Here is a 20,462-nt window from a genome sequence, read left to right as displayed (position 1 = left end):
TAAGTATTCCCAGCATAGGGAAGGTGGAATGCTTGGCGAGCGAGGAACAGAACTGTTGTTTTTCTGAGCAAACATTCGTTCTGTATCACCGTGTGCCCAGGACTGGGTATATACTGAGGAGTAAAACTTTGTTCCTGCTATTTTGGAGTGTATAGTTCCCCCAGAGGAGGCAGATACGGAAGAAATAAATTTTAGCCTAGTAAAGGATTCTGGCTCTTCGGATCAGCCCTTAGTTTAGTGGTACGCCAGGCGCGAGGAACGGAACTGAAGTGTCGAAGGGTTGGGTTTCCGGGGTGGTGGACCAACTAGAGCGGCGCAGCGTCAACATGGCGGCTGGGCTGCGGAAACGCGGCCGGTCGGGTTCCGCGGCCCAGCCGGCGGGAGTCTGCGGACAATGGCTACAACGCGCCTGGCAAGAGCGGCGCTTATTACTGCGGGAGCCGCGCTACACGCTGCTGGTGGCCTCCTGCCTCTGCCTGGCAGAGGTGGGCATCACCTTCTGGGTCATTCACAGGGTGGCATGTGAGTGCGCCGAAGTGGAGGGGGGGAGGGAGGGAGACCCGAACCCCTAGCCCAAAGTGAGTCCAAGACCCGGAACTCAAAACTAGGCTCTAGAGCTACTCATTTATCATTTGCAGAGTCATATCCCTTATCAGAGCCCCAAACCTGCTCGACAGAAAATGCGACCTTAATCCTGCTCCTGTGACGAAGGAGACAACCCTAAAGGTTGGCCTTCTGTCCTGAACATACAGCCTGCCAGGCTAAGAAAACAAACCAACCTGGCCGTCATTTCTGGGCCGGAATTAATGTGCGGCTGCTGCTGCTTGTCTGTGTCTTTGGACATCTCACTTCCCTTCCCGAATCTCAACGTTCTCATCCATTTAAATTTTGAGGTCTTCGAAGTCCCTTCTCAACGATGGCATTTTGTGACCACTTGAATCCGTTTGGCATTATTGGTGGTTCTTTCCAGGCTGAATCTAGACGCTGGGTTTAAGCCACCTAGGTTTCTTGTTAAAGACTATTCATTCAAAACATATTTATTGAGTACTTGTTATATGCCTAACATGTTTTCACCTTTTTTTTTTTTTAATTACCTAACATTACGTTATGTGCCAGAGATTCAATGGTGAATAAGAGAGACGTGTATAAATACTTGGGCATATGGGTCTGAACTAAGATAAGTTAGTAGGCAATTACAGTATATCCCATTAATCATGATAGTGGTAAGACAGAGTGCTATAAGAATTTAGGAGGGTCCAGGCATGTTGACACTCAACTATAATCCCAGTGGCTTGGCAACAGAGGCAGGAGGATTGCAAGTTCGAAGCCAGCCTCAGCAATTTAGTGAGACCCTGTATAAAAAAAAAAAAAAAAAAAAAAAAAAAAAAAAATTAAAAAGGCCTGAGAAGGGGCTGGGGAGATAGCTCTCTCGGTAGAGTGCTTGCCTTGTAAGCACTAAGGCCCTGGGTTCGATCCCCAGCACCCGAGGGGGAAAAAAAAAAAAAAAGGCCTGAGAATGTGGTTCAGTAGTTAAGACCTCTGAGTTCAATCCCTGGTACCAAAAAAGAAAAAAGAACTTAGGAGGGCCAGACCCCAGGAGTCAGGGAAAGTTTCATAGTGCCTCCTCTTGAAAGGTATGTAGGAACTAGCCCGATAAGGAAAGAAGAAAAAGGGAAGGGGATGACAGCGGGTATCCTGTACCAAAAACCTCCAGGCAAAATAGAAAGCCTGATTCCTTTGAAGAACTTAATTTTTTTAGACCCACAGTGTTGAACTGGTAAGAATAGTAATGAGAGAGCAGATTGTACAAGTTGAGATCAAATCATAAAGAAATTTAACAGCATTGTAAGGAGACAGCATGGTTGTTAAAAACTTGGTACCCCCAGCTCTACCCTTTCTAGTTCACCATCTTTAGCTAGTCATTTAACCTAATTAACTTTTAGGTTCCTTTCCTAAAAAAAAAAAAAAAATGGGAATAATAGAGATTGATCTTTATCTTCGAGGCCTTGGGAAATGATTGAAGGGTTTTAAGCAGAGAGACCTCATGATGATTTGTATTTTGATAAAACTGTTTTGTGCAGGGTGAATATACATTGTAGTGGAGTGAAAGTAGAAGCCAGGAGACTAATTAGGATATTGTTGTGTTGTGGAAGCTACAGATTATGTTAGACCCAAAATTGAGAATGTAGTAACAGAGAAAGATGAATTACGAGAGATATTTAAGATGAAAAATAGAACTTGTTGACTCAGGGTTAGAAATGAGAGAGAAGATGTATCAAAGATGTAACCCTGCTTCATGACCTGGGCAGGTAGGAGGTTGGTGATGCTATTAATGGAATCCAGGAAAGACAGCAGATTTGGAGAGGAAGGAAAAATCATGAATTCATTTATAGACACATTGATTGAGTTTGAGATGCTTGAGTTCACCCAGAGAATAGGCCATTAAATAAGGAGTAGAGATGGAAGTTCTGGGAATGAGCTGGAACTCTGCTTTGATGTTCTGGAGACATGGTAGTATGGGGCAGGCAAATTCTGGATTCGAAAGTAACCAGACCATCTCATCCTCTTCCAGACACAGAGATTGACTGGAAGGCCTACATGGCCCAGGTGGAGGGCGTCATCAATGGCACATATGACTATACACAACTGCGGGGTGACACTGGACCTCTTGTGTGAGTTATTATAGGAGGTTGAGGGAGAATGTGAAGAGCTGGCTGGGTATCAGGCTGGTTAGCCTGACCTAGTCTCACATTCCCCCTCATCTTCCAGCTACCCGGCTGGCTTTGTGTACATCTTTATGGGACTTTACTATGCCACTGGCCGGGGCACTGATATCCGCATGGCACAGAACATCTTTGCTGTGCTCTACCTGGCCACTTTGCTACTTGTTTTCTTAATCTACCACCAGACCTGCAAGGTGAGTCCATGCTACCAGGATCAGAGGATCCCAACCTGGGATGGTGGGTTATGGGGATGGCCCAGGTTGGGAGAACTGACCTTGTTCCCCACTGTGCCCATCCCTCAGGTACCTCCCTTCGTCTTTTTCTTCATGTGCTGCGCTTCTTACCGAGTCCACTCCATCTTTGTGCTGCGGCTCTTCAATGACCCAGTGGCCATGGCGTTGCTCTTCCTCAGTATCAACCTCTTCCTGGCCCAGCGGTGGGGCTGGGGCTGCTGCTGTTTCAGGTTGACACCCTTCTGTTCTGGCCCCCTCTCTCACTTTCTACATTTCCCTCTCTTTCTCTCCAGTTTTCTGCAGAAGAGGGAATAAGGGAATGGACAGATAATGTAGGTCACTCAGGGTCCCACAAGCAAGTCCAGAAAGCCTCTATCTCCCATGTTTCTTCCCACACACATGCCCTCCTCCCCTCTTTCTCTTCATCCAATGTTGGCGTTGCTTGTTGTACATTCTAAATACATCAGTATATGCTCATTCAGTTTGGGCAGAGGGATTGCATACCCATTCCCTTTCTCCAGCCTCCTCTCAAGCTACCTAACCCTTCCTCAGCAGTTCTGAGTGTGGGTCTCATCCTGGAGCTTGCTGGTATGAGGCCAGGGGTTGCTGTGATGATGGTGGGTACGTCTTCAAGCAGGGTACACAGCTTTGGAGCTGATCTTCACCCTTCCTGTCCCCTGCCCACTCCAGCCTGGCAGTCTCTGTGAAGATGAATGTGCTACTCTTCGCCCCTGGTTTACTGTTCCTTCTCCTCATGCAGTTTGGTTTCCGTGGTGCCCTCCCCAAGCTGGGCATCTGTGCTGTCCTTCAGGTATCTCTTCCTTAGTTTTCCCCTTGTTGATGAGAAGGCCACTACTCTGACCTTCTTCTATTACTTGAGACTTTCTCAAATTGAGAAATAGGGTTTGGGAATTGATTCTGAGATGGGCAACTTTAGTTTCCATAACTCTAAAAATTAGACTGTTGAAGAAGCTGACCTCTGAGAGGCTTTCCAGCTCTATTTGAGTTGGTGAATCCTAACCTTAAAGCATTAGGTTAGGATTATTTCCTGTTATTACCTATAAAGGAGCTCAAATCAGAGCCTCTTTAGTGCCAGGTTCTGAACTGAGTTGGCTGTGGGGGATGACTTTTCTGGTATTCCTCAAAGAAGTTAGGGAACCTCTGAGGCCTCTCTCCACTCTCACTTCCCTCAGTGATTAGCATGGAGGTAAGCCTTCGCAGCTCTTCTGACATCACACTCATTCTCAGGTGGTGCTGGGGCTCCCCTTCCTGCTGGAGAACCCCATTGGCTATCTATCCCGCTCCTTCGACCTCGGCCGCCAGTTTCTCTTCCGCTGGACAGTAAACTGGCGCTTCCTCCCTGAGGCCCTGTTCCTGCATCGAGCTTTCCACCTGGCCCTGTTGGCTGCCCACCTCACCCTGCTCTTGCTATTTGCCCTCTGCAGATGGCACAGGTGAGAAACGGGCAGTGCCATCGGCAGGGTTGGGGGAAGGAGTGAAAGGCCTGAGTTTTAGGAGCTACTTGGGGAGATGTTAAATTCATGGGGATGAGTCTAGAGTTTGGCCCACAATGGAATCTTGATAAATTTCTGAATAACTTCTCCCCAGGACTGGGGAAAGTATCCTGTCGCTGCTGAAGGATCCCTCCAAAAGGAAAGTTCCGCCCCAACCCCTCACACCCAATCATATCCTTTAAATAATGGATAGGTAAGTCTTGTCCACTTCAGGTGCAAGGTGGGGTCTCAGGTCTGTTGACCTCAGATGATTGGTGACCTGGGGGAGTGAAGGGGAGCCCATTCATAGAGCTCTTCTGTACCAAACACTGCCAAGCACTTTACATATCAATAGTTTTTTATTCTTTTGTTTTGGTGTTTACCAGGAATTGAACCCAGGGGCACTTTACCATTGAGCCATATCCCCAGTTCTTTTTTGTATTTCATTGAGACAGGGTCTCACTGGGTTGCTAAGGACCTCAGCTAAGTTGCTGAGGTTGGCTTTGAACTCACAATCCTCCTGTTTCAGCCTCCCGAGCTGCTGGGATTACAGGTGTGTGCCACCACACTCAGCAGTTTATTCTTATTTTTTTATTTTTTATTTTTTTAATATAGTAGATGGACACAATGCCTTTACCTTATTTTTTTAACATAATGCTGAGGATCAAACCCAGTGCCTCATACATGCTACGCAAGTGCTCTACCATTGAGCCACAACCCCAGCCCCCCAGCAATTTATTCTTAATTCTAAATATTGAGCTTCCATGATAGTGTACACACTCCTTGCCTGATACTCTAAGATATGTATATATTCTAACATTGAAAGCTCGCAAGAGATAAGGAGATACTCTTGTTATCTTCATTTTCTAGAAAGCAAAATAAAGGCTTTAGGAGGTTAAGTAACTTGCTGACATCACCTAGCTAGTGAGGGATTCAAACTCACTAGGCTTTATGATCTGAAGTATGACTGTCTCCCTGTTAGATTAAGGAACAGATCCAGAGAAGTTAAGAAATATGCCCAAGGTATGCATGTAGGAATGGCAGAGCCAGAGAGCTTTCTGAGCCCAAAACTTTTGCCCTGTTTGGGACCCATCCACCCCCAACTCTGCACCTTCTCTTCCTGTCCTTGACTATCACATACAGATTGTTTCTACCCTCTTCACCTCTAACTTCATTGGTATCTGCTTCAGCCGCTCCCTCCACTACCAGTTCTATGTCTGGTATTTCCACACACTGCCCTACCTCCTGTGGGCCATGCCTGCACACTGGCTCACACATCTGCTCAGGTACCAGCTGGGACAACCTGCGGGAGTGGGAAGGGCTAGGGGGATGTGTCTAGGGCATGTTGAAACTAGACAAAACCTGGGGCCTGTTTCTGATCTTTAGGTTGCTGGTGCTGGGGTTCATTGAACTCTCCTGGAATACGTACCCATCTACATCCTGCAGCTCAGCTGCCCTGCACGTATGCCATGCTGTCATCCTGCTGCAGCTCTGGCTGGGTCCACAGCCTTTCTCCAAGAACATCCAGCACAGCAAGAAAGCCCACTAAAATCTACCCTTTCCCTCCAGTTCACCCTCAGCACCCTGGGTGGGATAGACACTGTGCTCTTTAAAATAAACCTTTCCAAGTCCATCTCTGTGCACCCTATTTGGAGACAGGAGCACCTGGTCCCTGGACCCAGCTGTAAGGGGCATGTACTCAGCAGATAAAGAGCTCACTCAGGCAGTCTTTAGAGGCACTTTATTGCATAGGATTTGGGGACTGTGGTTCTCTCCCCTTCCCCTGTATTACACAGAGGAAGGGGCACAGGGTGGCAGGCACTTTTTGTGAGGGTAAGAGGATTCTAGGGAGGGAATGAGAAGCAGTGGAGGATAGGCTGACACCAGCCTACCCCTTCCCAGCACCGAGCAGCTGGCCCTGGGTGGCAGTGACTTGAGTATGTTGGGGACATCGATTCCAGTGGAGGGTGTGCCTCACACATTTGCTGGACTGTAGCACAGCAGGTGCAGCTGCAGGTTCTGGTCCCAGTGGCGTAGTAGCAGGAAGAGTCCCCTGGCTGCAGCCTTGAGGGCAGCCAGGTCAAGACCATCAGGCAGGTTTTGGGCCCGTAGCCAGCAATCTGCCTTGGCTGCTGTCAGTTCCCACTCACTGAAGGCAGCAGCACAACGGTGCTCCAGCCACGCAAGTGCCACAGCTGTAGCCCAGGTACGACCCCGAAGATCTGAGCCACCTAACCCTTCTGCCCCTTCTGAAGCCTCAGTATCTGAACCCCGCCCACTGTCCACCTGGCCTGGACCCTCTGAGCCTGAGCTGGGGGATGCGCTACAAGAGGCTGTGGCACTGTCGCCCTGGCCAACACCAGGGCCCAGAAGTGCCCAGGGAGATGAGGCAGAGGTGGGGCTGAGGCTGGCACGGTGCACAGCAAATGGCGAAGCACGACAGAGGCGCTCCTGAGGAATATGCACAGCAGCACAGAACGGTGCATCCAGACGGAAGGAGCCTGGTGCTTCTTGTAGCCGCACCTGAGGAGAGAGGAGGTGGGGGGAGAAGTGAGCAGAGACAGCACCCTGGCTCTGGGTGACACTACCCTCCACCTCCCGAGTCCTCACCAAGGGCAGGTAGTCATGGTCGCTGCCTTCACTGTTGCCTTCATTGGCCTGACCAGCCTTGGAACTACAGAGTCTCCGTCGGCGGCCCAGACTGAGCCTAGAGGAAGGCTGGTGGGGCAGGGGGTGAGGACCTCCAGTGGGAGTTGTGGGCTCCCCCAAAGCTGATTTGGAGTTGTCATTTTGGTCCAGGTCCCAGGTGCCTACCAGAGAGACTGAATTCCTGTGGTGGGACCAGCCAATCCCAGCTGGTGGTCTCTAAGCCCTGATATCTCCTACCCTTTCCCCACATTTGGGCTATACCTTTAGGGTGGGCTGCAGTAGGCAGAGAAGTTACATCCAGATTGCCCTGAGAGGCATAAGTGCCTGGGGGCTCAGCTGACTCTGGAAGGGCACAGGAGACAGGAGTAAGGTTTGTCTGTATGGGTAGCTAGTGAGGTGAGAGCTGGACCTGAGAGGTCACCAGGGGAGGACTCCTACCTGAGCTCCGCACCTGCAGGACCCCAGGCAGGACCTCCCTGGTAGTGGCATCCACAGCTACTGGGCAGGTAAAGCAGGAGGGAGCAGAGCTGACCTTGCTTGTCTGAAGGGCTCGAAGCCAGGACCTCCGGGCATGGCCTGTGAATCCAAGGAGCAGCATGCTGAATTCCCACCCTCTACAGAGGGCTGCATAGAAAAACAATGTACCCCACATCTTCTCCCTCTGTCTACTTTTAAACAGAGTAGTAGAGTACCCTTTTTGGGACCAGAACTAGCTATCACTCCCACCTTTGACAAGAAGTGGTCAAGCTGAACCCTCAACCCATAGTGGAGCTTGGAACCTCTGACTACCCAGAAACTCACTAGACACTACCAAAGGAACATCGCCTTGTGCCCTTTCCTCTACTCATTTCACAGTGTCCAAAAGAATTTTTCTGAGGGAATAGAAATTTTCTGTCTGCATGATCCAATATGGTAATCACTAGTCACACATGACTACCAAGCACTTCAAGTGTGGCTAGTGCGACCAAGGAACTAGAATTTAAACTGTTTAATTTTAATAGTCATTTCCAGAATAACAGATTTGTTTCTGAGTTGCAGCACTGATAATTGCAAAATCATATTTCCCCCTGTATTGGCAGCTAGGAAGCTTACCAAGTTTGGGTCCCATGTTTTTAGGAGTATATAATTTTATGGTGTACATCTTTAATATAACCTAATTATTGGCTCCCTTTATTTTCATTTCTCTCGTTGTCTTGCTTAATTTCTGATCTTGAGCTACCTTGAATCCTTTATGAGCAAACTGAGGAAAAGAGAGTGATCTAATAGATGCCTTTACCTCTGCTGCTTTCTGTCCTATGCCCTTGGGCCCCAGCTGGGCCACTAGCAACTCACCCCTGTCAGCTGTGGTCTCAGCCCCTCCTCGGAGAGCCAGCTGTTCATTGTCTCGGACCACTGAGGCTGCTGTCAGTCGGTGGAGTGCTTGGTCCCACGCAGCTTCTCTTACAGCGACTGATGGAGGCTGTGAGGCATCCCCAGGGCCCCACAATGTCTCCAGCCCAATACCCACCTCCCAGCACATAGGTTGCTCCCCACACAGGGCCCGGATCACCACATGGCAACGTGGAGCCTGGGGAGGCAGTGGCACTGCTGGAGGGGTTGGTTGCCTATTGGGGGGCACAGCTGTGAACAAAAAGGGTGGTTCCATCAACATGTCCCAGTCCATTGGAGCTGGGGAGAGCAGGTTTCCTGGGGAGAAAAGACAGCAGTGACAATGGTGATGTGGTGTCCCAGGCTCCATCTCCCCAAGGCCTCCTTGATAGTAGAGAACCCAGCCCCACTTCCAGCCCTTACCTGAGTCATCCAGGCCCTGCCCCAGCTGTTGGCCTGACTCAAAGCCTTGCCCATCTGGTACTGCACCCAGAGAGGGTTGCCGGGGTCGGCCAGGGACTGGGTTTGCCCGGCCTGGTGGGGATGAGAGACTTCGGCCAGCCAGAGCCACTCTGTGCCTACGGCCCAGCACCTCAGCGCTCAAGGCTCCTGCCTGCATGTGAGATGTGGGGCCACTGGTCAAGGACTGCAGAATCCCTGGCCATCATACATACATAGTAGTAGGCTACATGCTCCTTGTCATCTCTCTACTCCCTATTTCCCACTTAAAGCTGTTGCTTATCTGCTTTTGTTTATGTCCCTTCTTTGCCTAGTTAATTTCTTCTACTTATTCTTCCAGACATGGATTTTACTTTCCTGACTCCTCTGACAGAATTAGCCATCCTGACCTGGAGCCCCTATAGCCATCACAGGTTGTTGCGTGGTGTCATCATTATAAATTTAATCATCTATCTGTCTAGACTTAATAAACATTGCACAATGTCTGATGCACAGCAGGTGGTAAATGTTTGCTGGATACATGGTGGTTGAATGTGGGCTGGAGCTCACCTTGAATGGAGACTGTGGGGGTGCAGGCAGGGGGCAGGAACGGGAGCCTATAGGTTCTCCCCAGGCCAGGCTGCGGCAGCCCTGCTGAGAAGGAGGATCCAGGGGAAAACAGCCCTCAGGGGACCCAGGGCCTTGGGAGCCTGGGGACTCGCTGCTGCCTGTGGAGCCGGGGCCTGGTTCGGGACTGGCAGAGCAGTGGGTGAGCACATACTGTTCCCGGATGTATGAGGACTGGAAGATGCGGCGCCATATGGCTGTGTCATTGGATGGATTGGGTCCAGGATCTGTGACTGGGTCTGTCAGAGCATCAGTACCTGCTGGAGGCAAGAGAATGGGCTCCAGTCCTGACCTCTCCCATTGCCCTCTCCAACACAGCCATACATACACTAGGATACTCACTCTGCTCTGAGTCCCCAGCAGCCCATGGGCTGGACAGCTCTGCTGACACAGTGCCTGTTTCCAGTGGCTCTGAGGTGCCAGTGGGCTCAGTGCCAGGGCTGGCAACAGATGGTGCCTCCTCTGGGGATGGGAACACAGAACCACCCAAGCTGTGCCAGCCAGGCTCTTGGCCCTAGGGAGAATAGCATTGAGGGGAAAAAAAAATGATTGTAGCTATATACTACCTCTTTCCAAGAGGAAGTTAAGATGGTTCACAGCAAGATTTGAAAGCCCAGTACTAAGGAAGGAGGAAGCACATTAACCATAAGGGTTAATAGAACTGCTGCAGAGTTGAACTTTAGGTTAGACCTGAGCTTCCTAGCAGCCAGGCAAAAAAGCTAACTGTAGCTGGTATGGTGGCTCATGCCTATAATCCCAGCGACTTGGGAGGCCGAGGCAGGAAGATCTCGAGTACAGAGCCAACCTCAGCAACTTAGTAAGGCCCTAAGCAACTTAGTGGAAACCCTGTCAAAAAATAAAAATAAGAAAGGGCTGGGGATGTGGCTCAGTGGTTAAGTGCCCCTGGGGGTTCAATCCCTGGAACAACAACAATAAAAACTGTTTTACACCACTCTTATAATCAAAAATAGAGGAAGCATGTTTAGCTCTGGAGCAAGAGATACTTTTGTGTTTTAAAAAAAAAAACCCTACTCTTCCTCACATTCCTACTATGTGTCAAGTATCCTGCTAAAGGCATTGTACCTATGAAAAACATTTACGTAAGAAGGAATGGGCTCAAAGAGGTTAAGTGACTTGCCTAAATCAAATGGCTAGCAAGTGGCAGAGTTGGGATTTGAGACTACACCTCTGCTGAGCTCATCTGTCACTGAGCATTTAGATGGTGGATTTTTATTTATTTTTTCATTTTATTTATTGTTGTGGTGCTGGGACTCAAACCCAGGACCTCATGCATGCTAGGCAAGCACTCTACCACTGAGCTACATCCCAGCCCCTGAATAGTGCTTTCTATCAGACACAGATAGTGAGCAAGTTTTGACATAAACCTCACAGCAAATGCTGGAGTCGTTTGGTGACTGTGTGTTTTAGTGACCTCTGGTGAAAACTAAGGACAACAATTTACAGAATAGCTCAGTGGAAGTCCTCATGAAGTGGGCAAGAAGGTCCCAGTGGGATCAGTGGAACAGTAGGGGAGTTTGACAGAGAAAGGTACAGGAAAGGAAAGAAGGGATTTGAAGAGATGCTGGGACTTCGGCCACCCAGGCCCACCTACCACACCAATCCCAGGCCTACCACTGGAGGGTGGGGCCGGAAGCCATCCACCCTGAAGAGTGAGCAGTAACCCAGCAGTTGGTCCCCAGGGTAGAGAGCTGGGATTTCCCGGGGAGTCAGGAGAGCCTCCACGGCATCGGGCACAAACCAGTCCACAGAAATGTCACTCAAAGCAGGCTCCAGTGCCTTCCGCAGAGCCTGCACCAGCTGTGGGGAGGGACCAGAGAGAGGACATCAGAGAGAAAAGAGTGTTACAGCCAGACAGGAAGGCTGCCTTTCCCAAACCCTGCTGCCCTCTGTCTAACCCTGGGCTGATAGGGAACAGGGTGAGTCTGGGGTCAGGAGAAGGAATATGGGTAGAAGCAAGCAAGGGGAACCGGTGCTCAGTCCTCGGGGCTTGATCTGTCTCTTGGCCTGATCTTGGCCACGTAGATGAAGCAAGACTTCATGAGGATAGGCTCATATACAGAACAAAGCTGAGTTAAGATTTGGGGGATAGTCAGATGCTGTGCCCCTATATCTTTGGTCTTCCACAGCATCCCACAGCAGTACCAACACATAGTTCTTCTCCTGGCTGGCATCTCCTCAAGGAGAGGAAAGATTAGAGTAAGGAGAAGACTTGGTGAGGATACCAAGAGACCCCATGGTCTGACCGAGTTACTTCAGATTTGATGTGTAACTTGGGAGGATTTGTAAAAATATAGAACAGGATCCAGGCTCAAACTCACCATGGGCTGCAGCCTCTCTCCAGGCCTCAGGAAGTAAGCCTGGCCCCTGCTGAGAGCAGACAGACCCTGGAGCAGCTGGCAGCAATCAGGCCCCAGCGCAAAGGAGAAGCACCTGACAGGGAAGGGAAGCAGCTGTGAGGCTTTGGGTGGAGGGACCAATCTTAGGCATCTGCTCTGCCCACTCCATACCTGGCTGCCCCTCTGTGCCACCTCATAAGCTCCAGGGTTTGGTGAGTAGTGACAGCCATGGGTGAGACAGCAGTGAGCAGGAACAGCTGTCGAGGGTGGGCCTTCTGCTGGGGCTGCCCCAGGGCCCAGTCCAGTGCAGCCAGTATATCTGAGGGACCACTCCCAGCCTGCAGGGTCTCAATGCTTTCACAGATCAGCTGCACAGTGTCCTGGAGAGAGAAGGCGAGGCTGGGCTGGGTTGGGCTAAAAAATCTCCAAGAGGCCCCCAAATCCCTGGACCACACTCACATCACTGCAAGACCGGCTCTCTGGGAAAAGTGGCTGCACCGAGGTCCCAAACATGGCCAGGTTGACAAGTGTCTGAGTTGGGAGGGACTTCACAGCCAAAACAATGGCATCCTGGAGAGGACCAAAGAGGGCAGCATGAGGCAGGCCCTCAGGCATTGGCAGAAAACAAGGGACTCCAAAATACTTGTCTTCTCTAGGCCATGATTAAAATGAGGGCTGAATGAAATCACCTAGAAGAGGCCTGAGTGTGTGAGACCATGGGACCCTGGGAGTATGAGGCAGCCTTTGAATGTGTGTGAGACACATTTGTGTATGGGACTTTGGAGGTATATGTAACTCGGGTCTCTATGATTAGGTTTCAGAGTGTGACTATATAGGAGAGAAGTTCTTAAAATATGGGAGAGACAAATATTTGTGTATAAGAAAGAGAGATTGGGGGAGGGAACAGGGGGAGTTGAGAAAGGCTCACTCTTAAGGGCTCTGTCTTCTTGAGGAGTTTCTGTCTGGTTCCTCTTTGGAAGTTGGTGTTTTATGCAACAAGGCAACTCCTGGCTTGAGAGGCTGCCCGCAGCCCACCTCAGACCATTGCCCCGCCCAAGCCTAGGGCTGTCCCACAATCCCCACGGGCCTTGTGTGTTGCGCAGCTGCCATCCAACAGAAAGAGAAGCTCCCTGGTAGCCGTGCCCAGGTGTCCTGGCCTCGAGCTCAGATCCGGGCAGAAACTCAGCACCAGCACTGGGTTCAGCAAGATGTCCTTGTGGAAACGTCGCTGCAGGAACCACACCTAAGCATAGGAGCCCCAAGTCAACCTGGGCCAGGTTTTAGTGCAGCTCTGTCCAGGGTAGGCCAGTGGGACCTGGCTCTGAGAACTTTTTGTGATTCACCTAGAGGGGACACCTTTTTGTAGTGGGAAGAGGCAGATGCTGTACTCTGCCTATGTCAGACCTAGCCTCCATCCTCTGAGACATATCCCAGAGAGACTTATGTGGGTGGGTCCTCCTGTGATGATACTCATATATCCCATGATGGGTTGAGGTGAGCCACTACGAGGTTTTGCTGAGAGAAGAGCCCCCAACCCATCCCAAGTTGCACCTGTTTGCCTGCTCTTCATGCTTTCTTACAGTTTGCATGAAGGCCAGAGGCCATACCTGCCGGTCCCCATCACTGTTCCTTCGCTGCAGCCTCTGGAAATCTCGACGGGCCCTCATCCGGGCCTCATATTCTGATGCACTCAGGCTGCCAGCCTCCAGCATTAAGTGTGGCTGATGGGGCTCTGAGAAGAGGGGATACAATTCTGTCAGGGAAGTCTCTGTCCCTGGACCTCAACTGTCCAGTCCTCTTGTCTTAAGAGTACCCTGAAGGTGCAGCCTCCCTGAACCACAGGGTCCACCCTCACTGAGATGATTCAGTCCATCTGTCCTGGGGCCCAGAAATCTATACTTGAAAACTGCTTAGGTTATTCCTAAGCAGGTCAGGGCCAGCCCACTGTGTGTCCCAGTCTCTCACCACTGGGGTATAGCAGGATCTCCAAGGGCCGGTCACATGGGTGACCCTCTGCCAGTGTAACACAGATGGTGGCTGCAGAGCTGGCATGAGGGGGGGCATCTGCTCGCAGGGCATGGGAGGGACTCTCCAGGCCTGAAGGACAGAAAGGCAGGGAGGAGTGATGGTCACTTCACCCCAAACCAGTATTAAGGGCATGATATCATCTTCTCTGATGATAGTTGCTGTGGGCTGGGACTATGGCTGATCCGGCTCAGCTCTCAGAATCTGATCAGTAGGGTCTGATGGACAGGGGAGAATCTATTTTCATGGGCTGGGACATGTGTTCTCAGTCTGTTCCTGGCTGGTGAAAGGATTGTACACCAGCCAATTAGCATCCTTCTCCATCTCTTGCACAAAGAAAATCCACTTCAGCATTTGGACTGGTCCCATAGTAAATATCTCTCTTGCCATTGTTGGGCATAGGGTATAAATAAGCTACATTGATAAAACTAGGTTGGGTATAAGTAGCCAGGGGATGCTCCTACCATCAGACTGAAGGTTCCTAAGGCTTAGGTTCCTGAACCTTAGGGCCCCAGCCCCTCTGGCTCACTGCCCTCACCTGGTCCTGTTCCACCCATTCCTAAGGCTTGAATTATTTCCTAGTCTGCTATAGTGGGAGGGATGGGTCAGGTCAGACCAGATGCACCCACCTGCCAGCAGGCATGGCCCAGTCACAAGCATCTCGAAGGAGAAGGTATATGGGGCAGGACAGCGGGCAGGGCCTGAAAACACGTCTGGAGGGGCAGGTGGCTCCTCCCAGGCCAGCCCTTCCTCCTCAGGGCTGCCTGCCCCGAAGCAGCTGGTGGGGCTGGAAGGGAGCATGAGGAGGGTCACTTGGCCACCATGAAGGGCCCCAGCCCCTCTGGCTGACTGCCCCCTCCCTTTTTCACCCTGTCCATCCCCCAGAGCATCCTGCTGAGGCCCCCTCACCCGCACTAGACCCAGAGAAGCCGAGGGAGGGACGAAGAGAATCACCATAGGCCCAACCTGTCGTCACAGAGCCCCGGAGGCCTGGGGGGCCCTGGTGGGCCTGGTGGGGCCAGTGGGGTGAGCACAGTGGGCAGAGCCACATGCAGTACCCCATCAGGCCTGGAGGGTAGCTCCCGGCTGCTGCACAGGGTCACTGTCATGGTGCCAGCCGCAGCGATAAGGCCCGTGGGCAGCACCAGCGTGGACCGGGCCTGGGCCAGATCCAAGACAAGATGACCTATGATGAGTGAGAAAAGGAATCAGAGGGGGCTGGAAGCAGAGGAAATGGGGGAAGATAGAGGAGGGAGTGGGAAATAATGAGTCCAGGAGTCTGGGCAGAGGGGACTTTGTATGGTTGACAGGACACTGTGTTAATGCGCTAGTGATGCAGGATGAACACATGAGATGAACAGTGGTAGCAAAGGCAGGTTGGGAATGGAGGGATCTGGCTGTCATCATGCAAGGGAGCAGTGACCTCACTGCTAAAGGACTGATGAGAAGGAGGCATATCCATTTTCAAGGTTCTGGGGGAACTATACCATCTGCCTCTCTTGTCCTGCCTGTTCCTTCCCATTCAACCTTTGGATACTGTCTTTCTAAAGGATTTCTAAAGGATTCTCCCTTGTGGACCAGCACTTCCCTTAGGTCTAGGACCCACAAATCTCTGCTCATGAACCATCAGGGACTCCTCAATGCCCACTAGAATGGCTCCAGATTGTTTCCACCTGGGAGGAGCTTAAAGACAGCAATCTGCTTGAAATCAGACTATAGGACATAAACTGCATTTGCATGTTTTATTTAGATCTCGGGTTCATTTGAGGACTGTGGAGTTGGGTAGTCACCACTGCTGCTGGACGTGTATACCACCTACACAGTCTTCCCCCGTCCACCTTTATAGCCCTACTTTACCTCACTTCCCCACAATAATAAATATGCATCTTTTTGAGAAATACTTGCTGAATAAAGAGAAGAAAAAGATGGAAGAAAAGGAAAGAAGAAAGTTAAGAAGGAAGCGGACTTCCATTCAGGAGCTGAGGCCTAGTACAGTAGAGAGAGCGCAGCATTGGCTTTTGAGTCTCAGCTCTGTGACTTCTAATTGTATTCTCTGACAACCATCTTAGGAGCCTTGGTGTTTTCATCCATAAAACTGTCTCTCGAAGATTGTGGTGAGGAATATATGAGATAATGTATGCAAAGCACCCAACATACAAGTAAGTGGCCATTGCTACCATTTTCATTATGCATAAAAGGGGGATGGGAACAATGCACATTACATACCTCTCTCAGATTCAAATAAGGTGATATCAGTGCAAACTGTAAATCACTACAAACCTGAGTCATTGTATCACCATTACCCAGTGTAACCTACTTACAAACCTTTGTTTATACCATTGTCCCTACTCTCCACTCCACCAAGTCCTACCCTTCTTTCAGTCAAATGCTGGCTCCACCTTTCTGGAACATTCCTGGGGCCTGGGCCCAGAGCTCACTCTTGCCTTTAACTATCTGCAGGGCTTATGCCAACTCTCAATACCACTGGATTCTGTCTCTCTACTTATCCAGATGGTAAATCCCATGAGCAGGAGTGAATGAATATATGAATGAATAAAGGAAAGAATGAAGTGCAAGCCACAGAGCCTAGCCCAGAGCTGGACTCCTATCTTCTCTGGCAGTGCTGACTGGGCCCTTTGGGCCAGGTTCTATGTGACATACTGGGACTTGGAGATGGCCCAAACACAGTCCTAAGCTCAGGAGATAATTCTTCAAAGGGGGAGATAAGACACGCAAACCTGTGACAATTACTCCCCCTAATAAGTGCTATAATGAGGTGGTACAAAGGCTAGGGAGCAAGGGAAGAGTGTAATTAATTATTTGTGAAGTAAGGGCAGGTTTCCTAAGGAGTGATATTTGAGTGGATCTTTAAGGATAAGTACAAATGTGCTCATTAGAAGATGGGAAGATAGAACAGTGAGGTGTAAAATGACTTGTTGGTAAGGCCAGTGCTTGTGGTACCTAGTGTAAGATGGGGGCTAGAGGAACAGAATGAGGTGAATAAGGACCTGGGCTACTGTGCAGATAATTTGCACTTGATCCAGGAGCTGACTGGTTCACACCGCCCTGGCAGAGGAGGTGTGTAACCTAAAAGAAGAGAGGCTGCGGGGAGGGGGGGGGGGTGTCAGCTGCGGGCCGGTTGCTTCTTTTGCCACACCCTGAGATCCTATCACCACCTGGGTAGTAAAGGCTGGTGATGCCCCAATAAGCTTTGTGCTGCTTGCTGTATCTATCTCCATAGCAGAAAATCTCGGGCCAGGTCTGGGCCACATTCCCCGAGTACTTGGAGTAGATCAGGAGCCCAGTCCACGACTGTTGGATAAAGGGATGAATCAATGAATGAAAAACCAACCAACCAACCAACCAACCAAAAAAAAAAAAAAAAAAAAACCCAGTGGCTGGAGCAAGGTGGGGGAGGGGTGGGAGACTGAGCAAGAGCAGGAACCTGAGCTTCGGCTGGCATTCAGGAGCTCGGGCTGCAGGCGCCCGGGACTCACCCTGCGCGCAGCGGCGGGGCGTGGAGGTCCCCAACCCCGGGCCCAGCGCGCGGCAGCAAGCGGCCTGCGAGCGGCGCCGACTCTGCAGCTGGAAAGAGACGCGCCGTCCGGCCGCCTCGGCCTCGAAGCCCGATACCACTTCGGCCTCAGCCAGCGGGTACACGAACACGCCTGCCGGGAGGAGAGGGCAGAAGGCGGCGTCGGACCCCGCCCGGCACCCGCTCCCACCTTCCTGCGCCCGCACCCGGCCTCACCATCCACCGGCTGCGGCTGCGGGTTGCGGTAGGTGAGCCGAGCCCGCAGGCTGAGGCAGGGTCCGTTGGCGCAGGCCCTGACCCAGGAGTCGGTGAGGGGTAGCGGCGTCCAGCTGGAGGGGCAGTACAGGCCCGGCATGGTGCCAACAAGTCGGCCCTGCGGGAGCAGGGTTTCGTGAAGCGGGTGCGCAGCGCAAGTCCCGGGTGCCGCACCCGGAGCTCCTGAAAGCCAGTCTCAAGAGCTGAACTCAGACCCTGGACGCATGCCTGCAAGGGGCGCAAAGCTGAGCTGCGGGACTCTCCCCAGGCTGACAGGTGGCAGGGGAAGATAAGAAAGGGAGGTGCGGGGATGGCGACACGGGCATCTTCGCCCGTTACCTGGGAAGCCGGGGCGGAGCGCAGCTCAGGGCAGCGCGGGGTCCCGGGGAGCGGAGGGTTAATGATTAACCGGCGCTCCCGGCGCCCGACAGTCCCGCCGCCGGCTCCTCTGGGGGTGGGGGTAGGGGGTTGTCACAGCTGTTCCATCACCCGCTCTGGGCCTCACCGCCACCCCCGTACCTGTCGGCCCCCGGGGGCTCCCCGTAGCTGCCAGCTGTCGGAAGTGGCGCGGGTGGAGAGATGGAAGATGCTCTGGGTGGGGATCAAAGGTTTAAAGGGCCAGCTTCCTCCCAGGTGCCCCCAGCCCAGCAAGGGACAGGAGAGGAGGGGGTGGGATGGGGAGTCGAATAGACTGCAGTCTTTATCTCTCCAGGTTCTTAACTGCAGCAAAGGGCTGCAGACCTGAGTGGAGGGTTTGGAGTAGAAAGAACGAGACAGAGAAGCGAAAAGAAGGGGTCTTTGGGAAGCCAAACCAAGAAAGGTGTCGGAGAGTCTGTGCGATCCATCCAGTGCACCCCTCCCCACCCTGGCAGAGTGATCTGGGAGTGGGGAGCTGCTGCAGTCGCCGCGGTGTCCACAGAGGATGCCACGGGCTGAGACTTGAGATCGGCCCCCTCCCTGCGGGCAGCCCCAATCTCACCCTGGCTCCTCCGCGGAGTTCTGGGCGTAGCGACCCGACAAGGATGGGTTGTGCAGCTTCTGCGTTGTGCAGCCTGAGTTCAGGTTCGCACCGAGTCCCGACACCTGCAGAGACCCGGCTCGGGACTCCCGCGGCGGTCGCTGTGATCCTGGCAGGGGCGCGGGCAGTGCTGGTGGTGGTCCCGCCCCCGCTCCCAGAGGCCACCCCTGCCGCCCGCCTCCGCCCCGCCCGCCGCTGCGACTGGCCGCGCTCCCCCTCCTGCGGGCGCGGTAGCGCCTCGGCTCCAGCCCCGGCGGCTGGAGCCCGGCAGTGCACCGCAGTGCGGGGACCGCGTTCGGGCCGCCGCACAGCCCGCATCAGTGCGGGACCCAGGCCTCTGAGGCCCCACCCCTTCAATCCTTGGCGAGGCGAGGCATCCTTTGAGCGCGCAGAGCCGCTCAGTCTGCGACCCCCAACAATGTAGCGACACCAGCCATCCCACCTACTCCCCGCCCTGGGTAGGCTTCCCGTCACTGCAGTGACCCTCCCTTCTCACTGCAGCGAACCCCAGCTCCCCACCACAGTAGGATTGTTCCTCCAAGAAGCCAGCCCCTGTCCTCTACAGAGTGCTCCTTAATTACTGCAGAAAACCTCCCCCATTTCTGCAGGGTACCTTTAGCAGTTGTGGTCACTTCAGTGACCACTCACTCCAAGCGAGTCTCCCCCATCACTGCAGCGACGTCCCCGCACCCGGAAGCAGCCAGTGTTGCCACCACTGCAGCGCCATCCTCCTACTCTTGCTGGAGAGGATGTGCAGGATGGCTCCCTCCGGCTATAACCCCCTGGTTTCTGACGTTGCCTGGAGCCTTAAGAGTGAAGTCTTCCAGCCTATGGCTGCGGACTGTCCCTGTCACAGCAGTGAACCCACACACACACCCATCCCTGCAGCGCCTCGGGAGAAAATATCTCTGCTTCTAAAACAGGTCCCTAGTTATTGACAGGGTGTTCATGTGTTTGACCCTGTACCCCTGCCAAAGATTAGGCAAGTCTGTAAAACTTCTTCCAGGCTCTGGTGGGAGAGGCTGAGAGCCTTGGGGGAAGTGAGCGTGTTCCAGGGCCACCCATGCAAGCTTTCTTACAGATGCCCCTCATTCTGCAGAGAGCTTGAGGAGAGCTGGCAGTGCGGAGCAGCCAGGGGCCAGCAGCCTTTCCAGACAGACTCAGACTTCTCACCCCCACCCATTAACTCCATCCTTCTAACTCCAATCACCATCATCACACTGGCCCCTGGGAATAGAGTGCCTCCTCCAGCACCTGAGCCCTTAACCCCAGCGCTCTCCCTCACTCAAACCACTTAGCATAACAGAGAGCTTGGCCTTCCCCCCAGGCAACTTCAGGATGGAAATGCACAGGACAATATAGAGAGTACAGACACTGTGACACCAGTGTAGTCCACAGGACACTCCAGCTGGCCACCAGCTCTGTTCCTTCCATACTGTCTGAGCCACTAGCCCCTCTTCTTTCTCTGCTGAACCCATCCCAGTCTTAACACTAGGGAGAATCAGTGGATGAGCTGATGGTCCCTTCAGGGATACAGGCTCCCAGACAGAACTACCCCTGCTCCTGAAAGCCCCATGGAGACCCAGGCAATGCCCACCTTCCCCAAGGGCCTTATGTTCTGCCCCTTCTGCAAATGAACCAGAGTCACGTGTGTCCCTCAGGCCAAACATGCAGGAAGCTATCATCTGGGAGATGTGTACACAAAGAAGTGGAAGAAGATGCCCTTGTCTTTGGTCCTGAG

At 52.3% G+C, this 20,462-nt stretch overlaps 2 protein-coding genes and 1 non-coding gene across 17 annotated transcripts; 1 reads left to right on the top strand and 2 right to left on the bottom strand.

The window, feature by feature from the left end:
* Positions 1 to 288: 288 nt before the first annotated feature.
* Alg3 (ALG3 alpha-1,3- mannosyltransferase) lies at positions 289 to 9,412 on the top strand. Of its 2 annotated transcripts, XM_047564517.1 has the most exons (9): positions 293 to 522; positions 2,573 to 2,672; positions 2,770 to 2,917; positions 3,026 to 3,186; positions 3,647 to 3,767; positions 4,205 to 4,410; positions 4,565 to 4,641; positions 5,591 to 5,735; positions 5,836 to 9,412. In XM_047564517.1, exons 1-9 carry the CDS (start codon positions 327 to 329, stop codon positions 5,996 to 5,998), a joined length of 1,317 nt encoding a protein of 438 aa, XP_047420473.1. In that variant the 5' UTR covers positions 293 to 326; the 3' UTR covers positions 5,999 to 9,412. The 2 variants fall into 2 exon arrangements, with proteins under 2 accessions (XP_047420474.1, XP_047420473.1); XM_047564518.1 differs by lacking the exons at positions 4,565 to 4,641; positions 5,591 to 5,735 and having other exon boundaries at positions 289 to 522.
* Positions 6,180 to 19,471, bottom strand: Vwa5b2 (von Willebrand factor A domain containing 5B2). Of its 14 annotated transcripts, XM_047564515.1 has the most exons (20): positions 19,335 to 19,471; positions 17,665 to 18,830; positions 17,411 to 17,581; positions 14,880 to 15,099; positions 14,543 to 14,700; positions 13,854 to 13,985; positions 13,496 to 13,620; positions 12,976 to 13,131; positions 12,348 to 12,458; positions 12,060 to 12,268; positions 11,871 to 11,982; positions 11,164 to 11,349; positions 9,874 to 10,045; positions 9,475 to 9,791; positions 8,890 to 9,079; positions 8,431 to 8,784; positions 7,537 to 7,674; positions 7,336 to 7,440; positions 7,060 to 7,259; positions 6,180 to 6,972 (listed from the first exon to the last, which is right to left on the bottom strand). In XM_047564515.1, the coding sequence occupies exons 2-20, from the start codon at positions 17,801 to 17,803 to the stop codon at positions 6,424 to 6,426; spliced, it is 3,744 nt and encodes a 1,247-aa protein (XP_047420471.1). In that variant the 5' UTR covers positions 17,804 to 18,830; positions 19,335 to 19,471; the 3' UTR covers positions 6,180 to 6,423. The 14 variants fall into 14 exon arrangements, with proteins under 14 accessions (XP_047420471.1, XP_047420465.1, XP_047420466.1 ...); XM_047564509.1 differs by having other exon boundaries at positions 7,060 to 7,271; positions 7,360 to 7,440; positions 8,431 to 9,079; positions 14,868 to 15,099; XM_047564510.1 differs by having other exon boundaries at positions 6,180 to 7,271; positions 7,360 to 7,440; positions 14,868 to 15,099.
* Trnaa-agc (transfer RNA alanine (anticodon AGC)) lies at positions 10,789 to 10,860 on the bottom strand. The gene has a single exon. It is a non-coding gene; the product is annotated as a tRNA-Ala (tRNA).
* Positions 19,472 to 20,462: the final 991 nt, after the last annotated feature.

Source organism: Sciurus carolinensis, chromosome 9 (assembly GCF_902686445.1).
Source record: "Sciurus carolinensis chromosome 9, mSciCar1.2, whole genome shotgun sequence".
Lineage (NCBI taxonomy): Eukaryota > Metazoa > Chordata > Mammalia > Rodentia > Sciuridae > Sciurus > Sciurus carolinensis.
The sequence above is the reverse complement of the archived record's forward strand: the minus strand, read 5'-3'. Positions and strand labels throughout refer to the sequence as shown.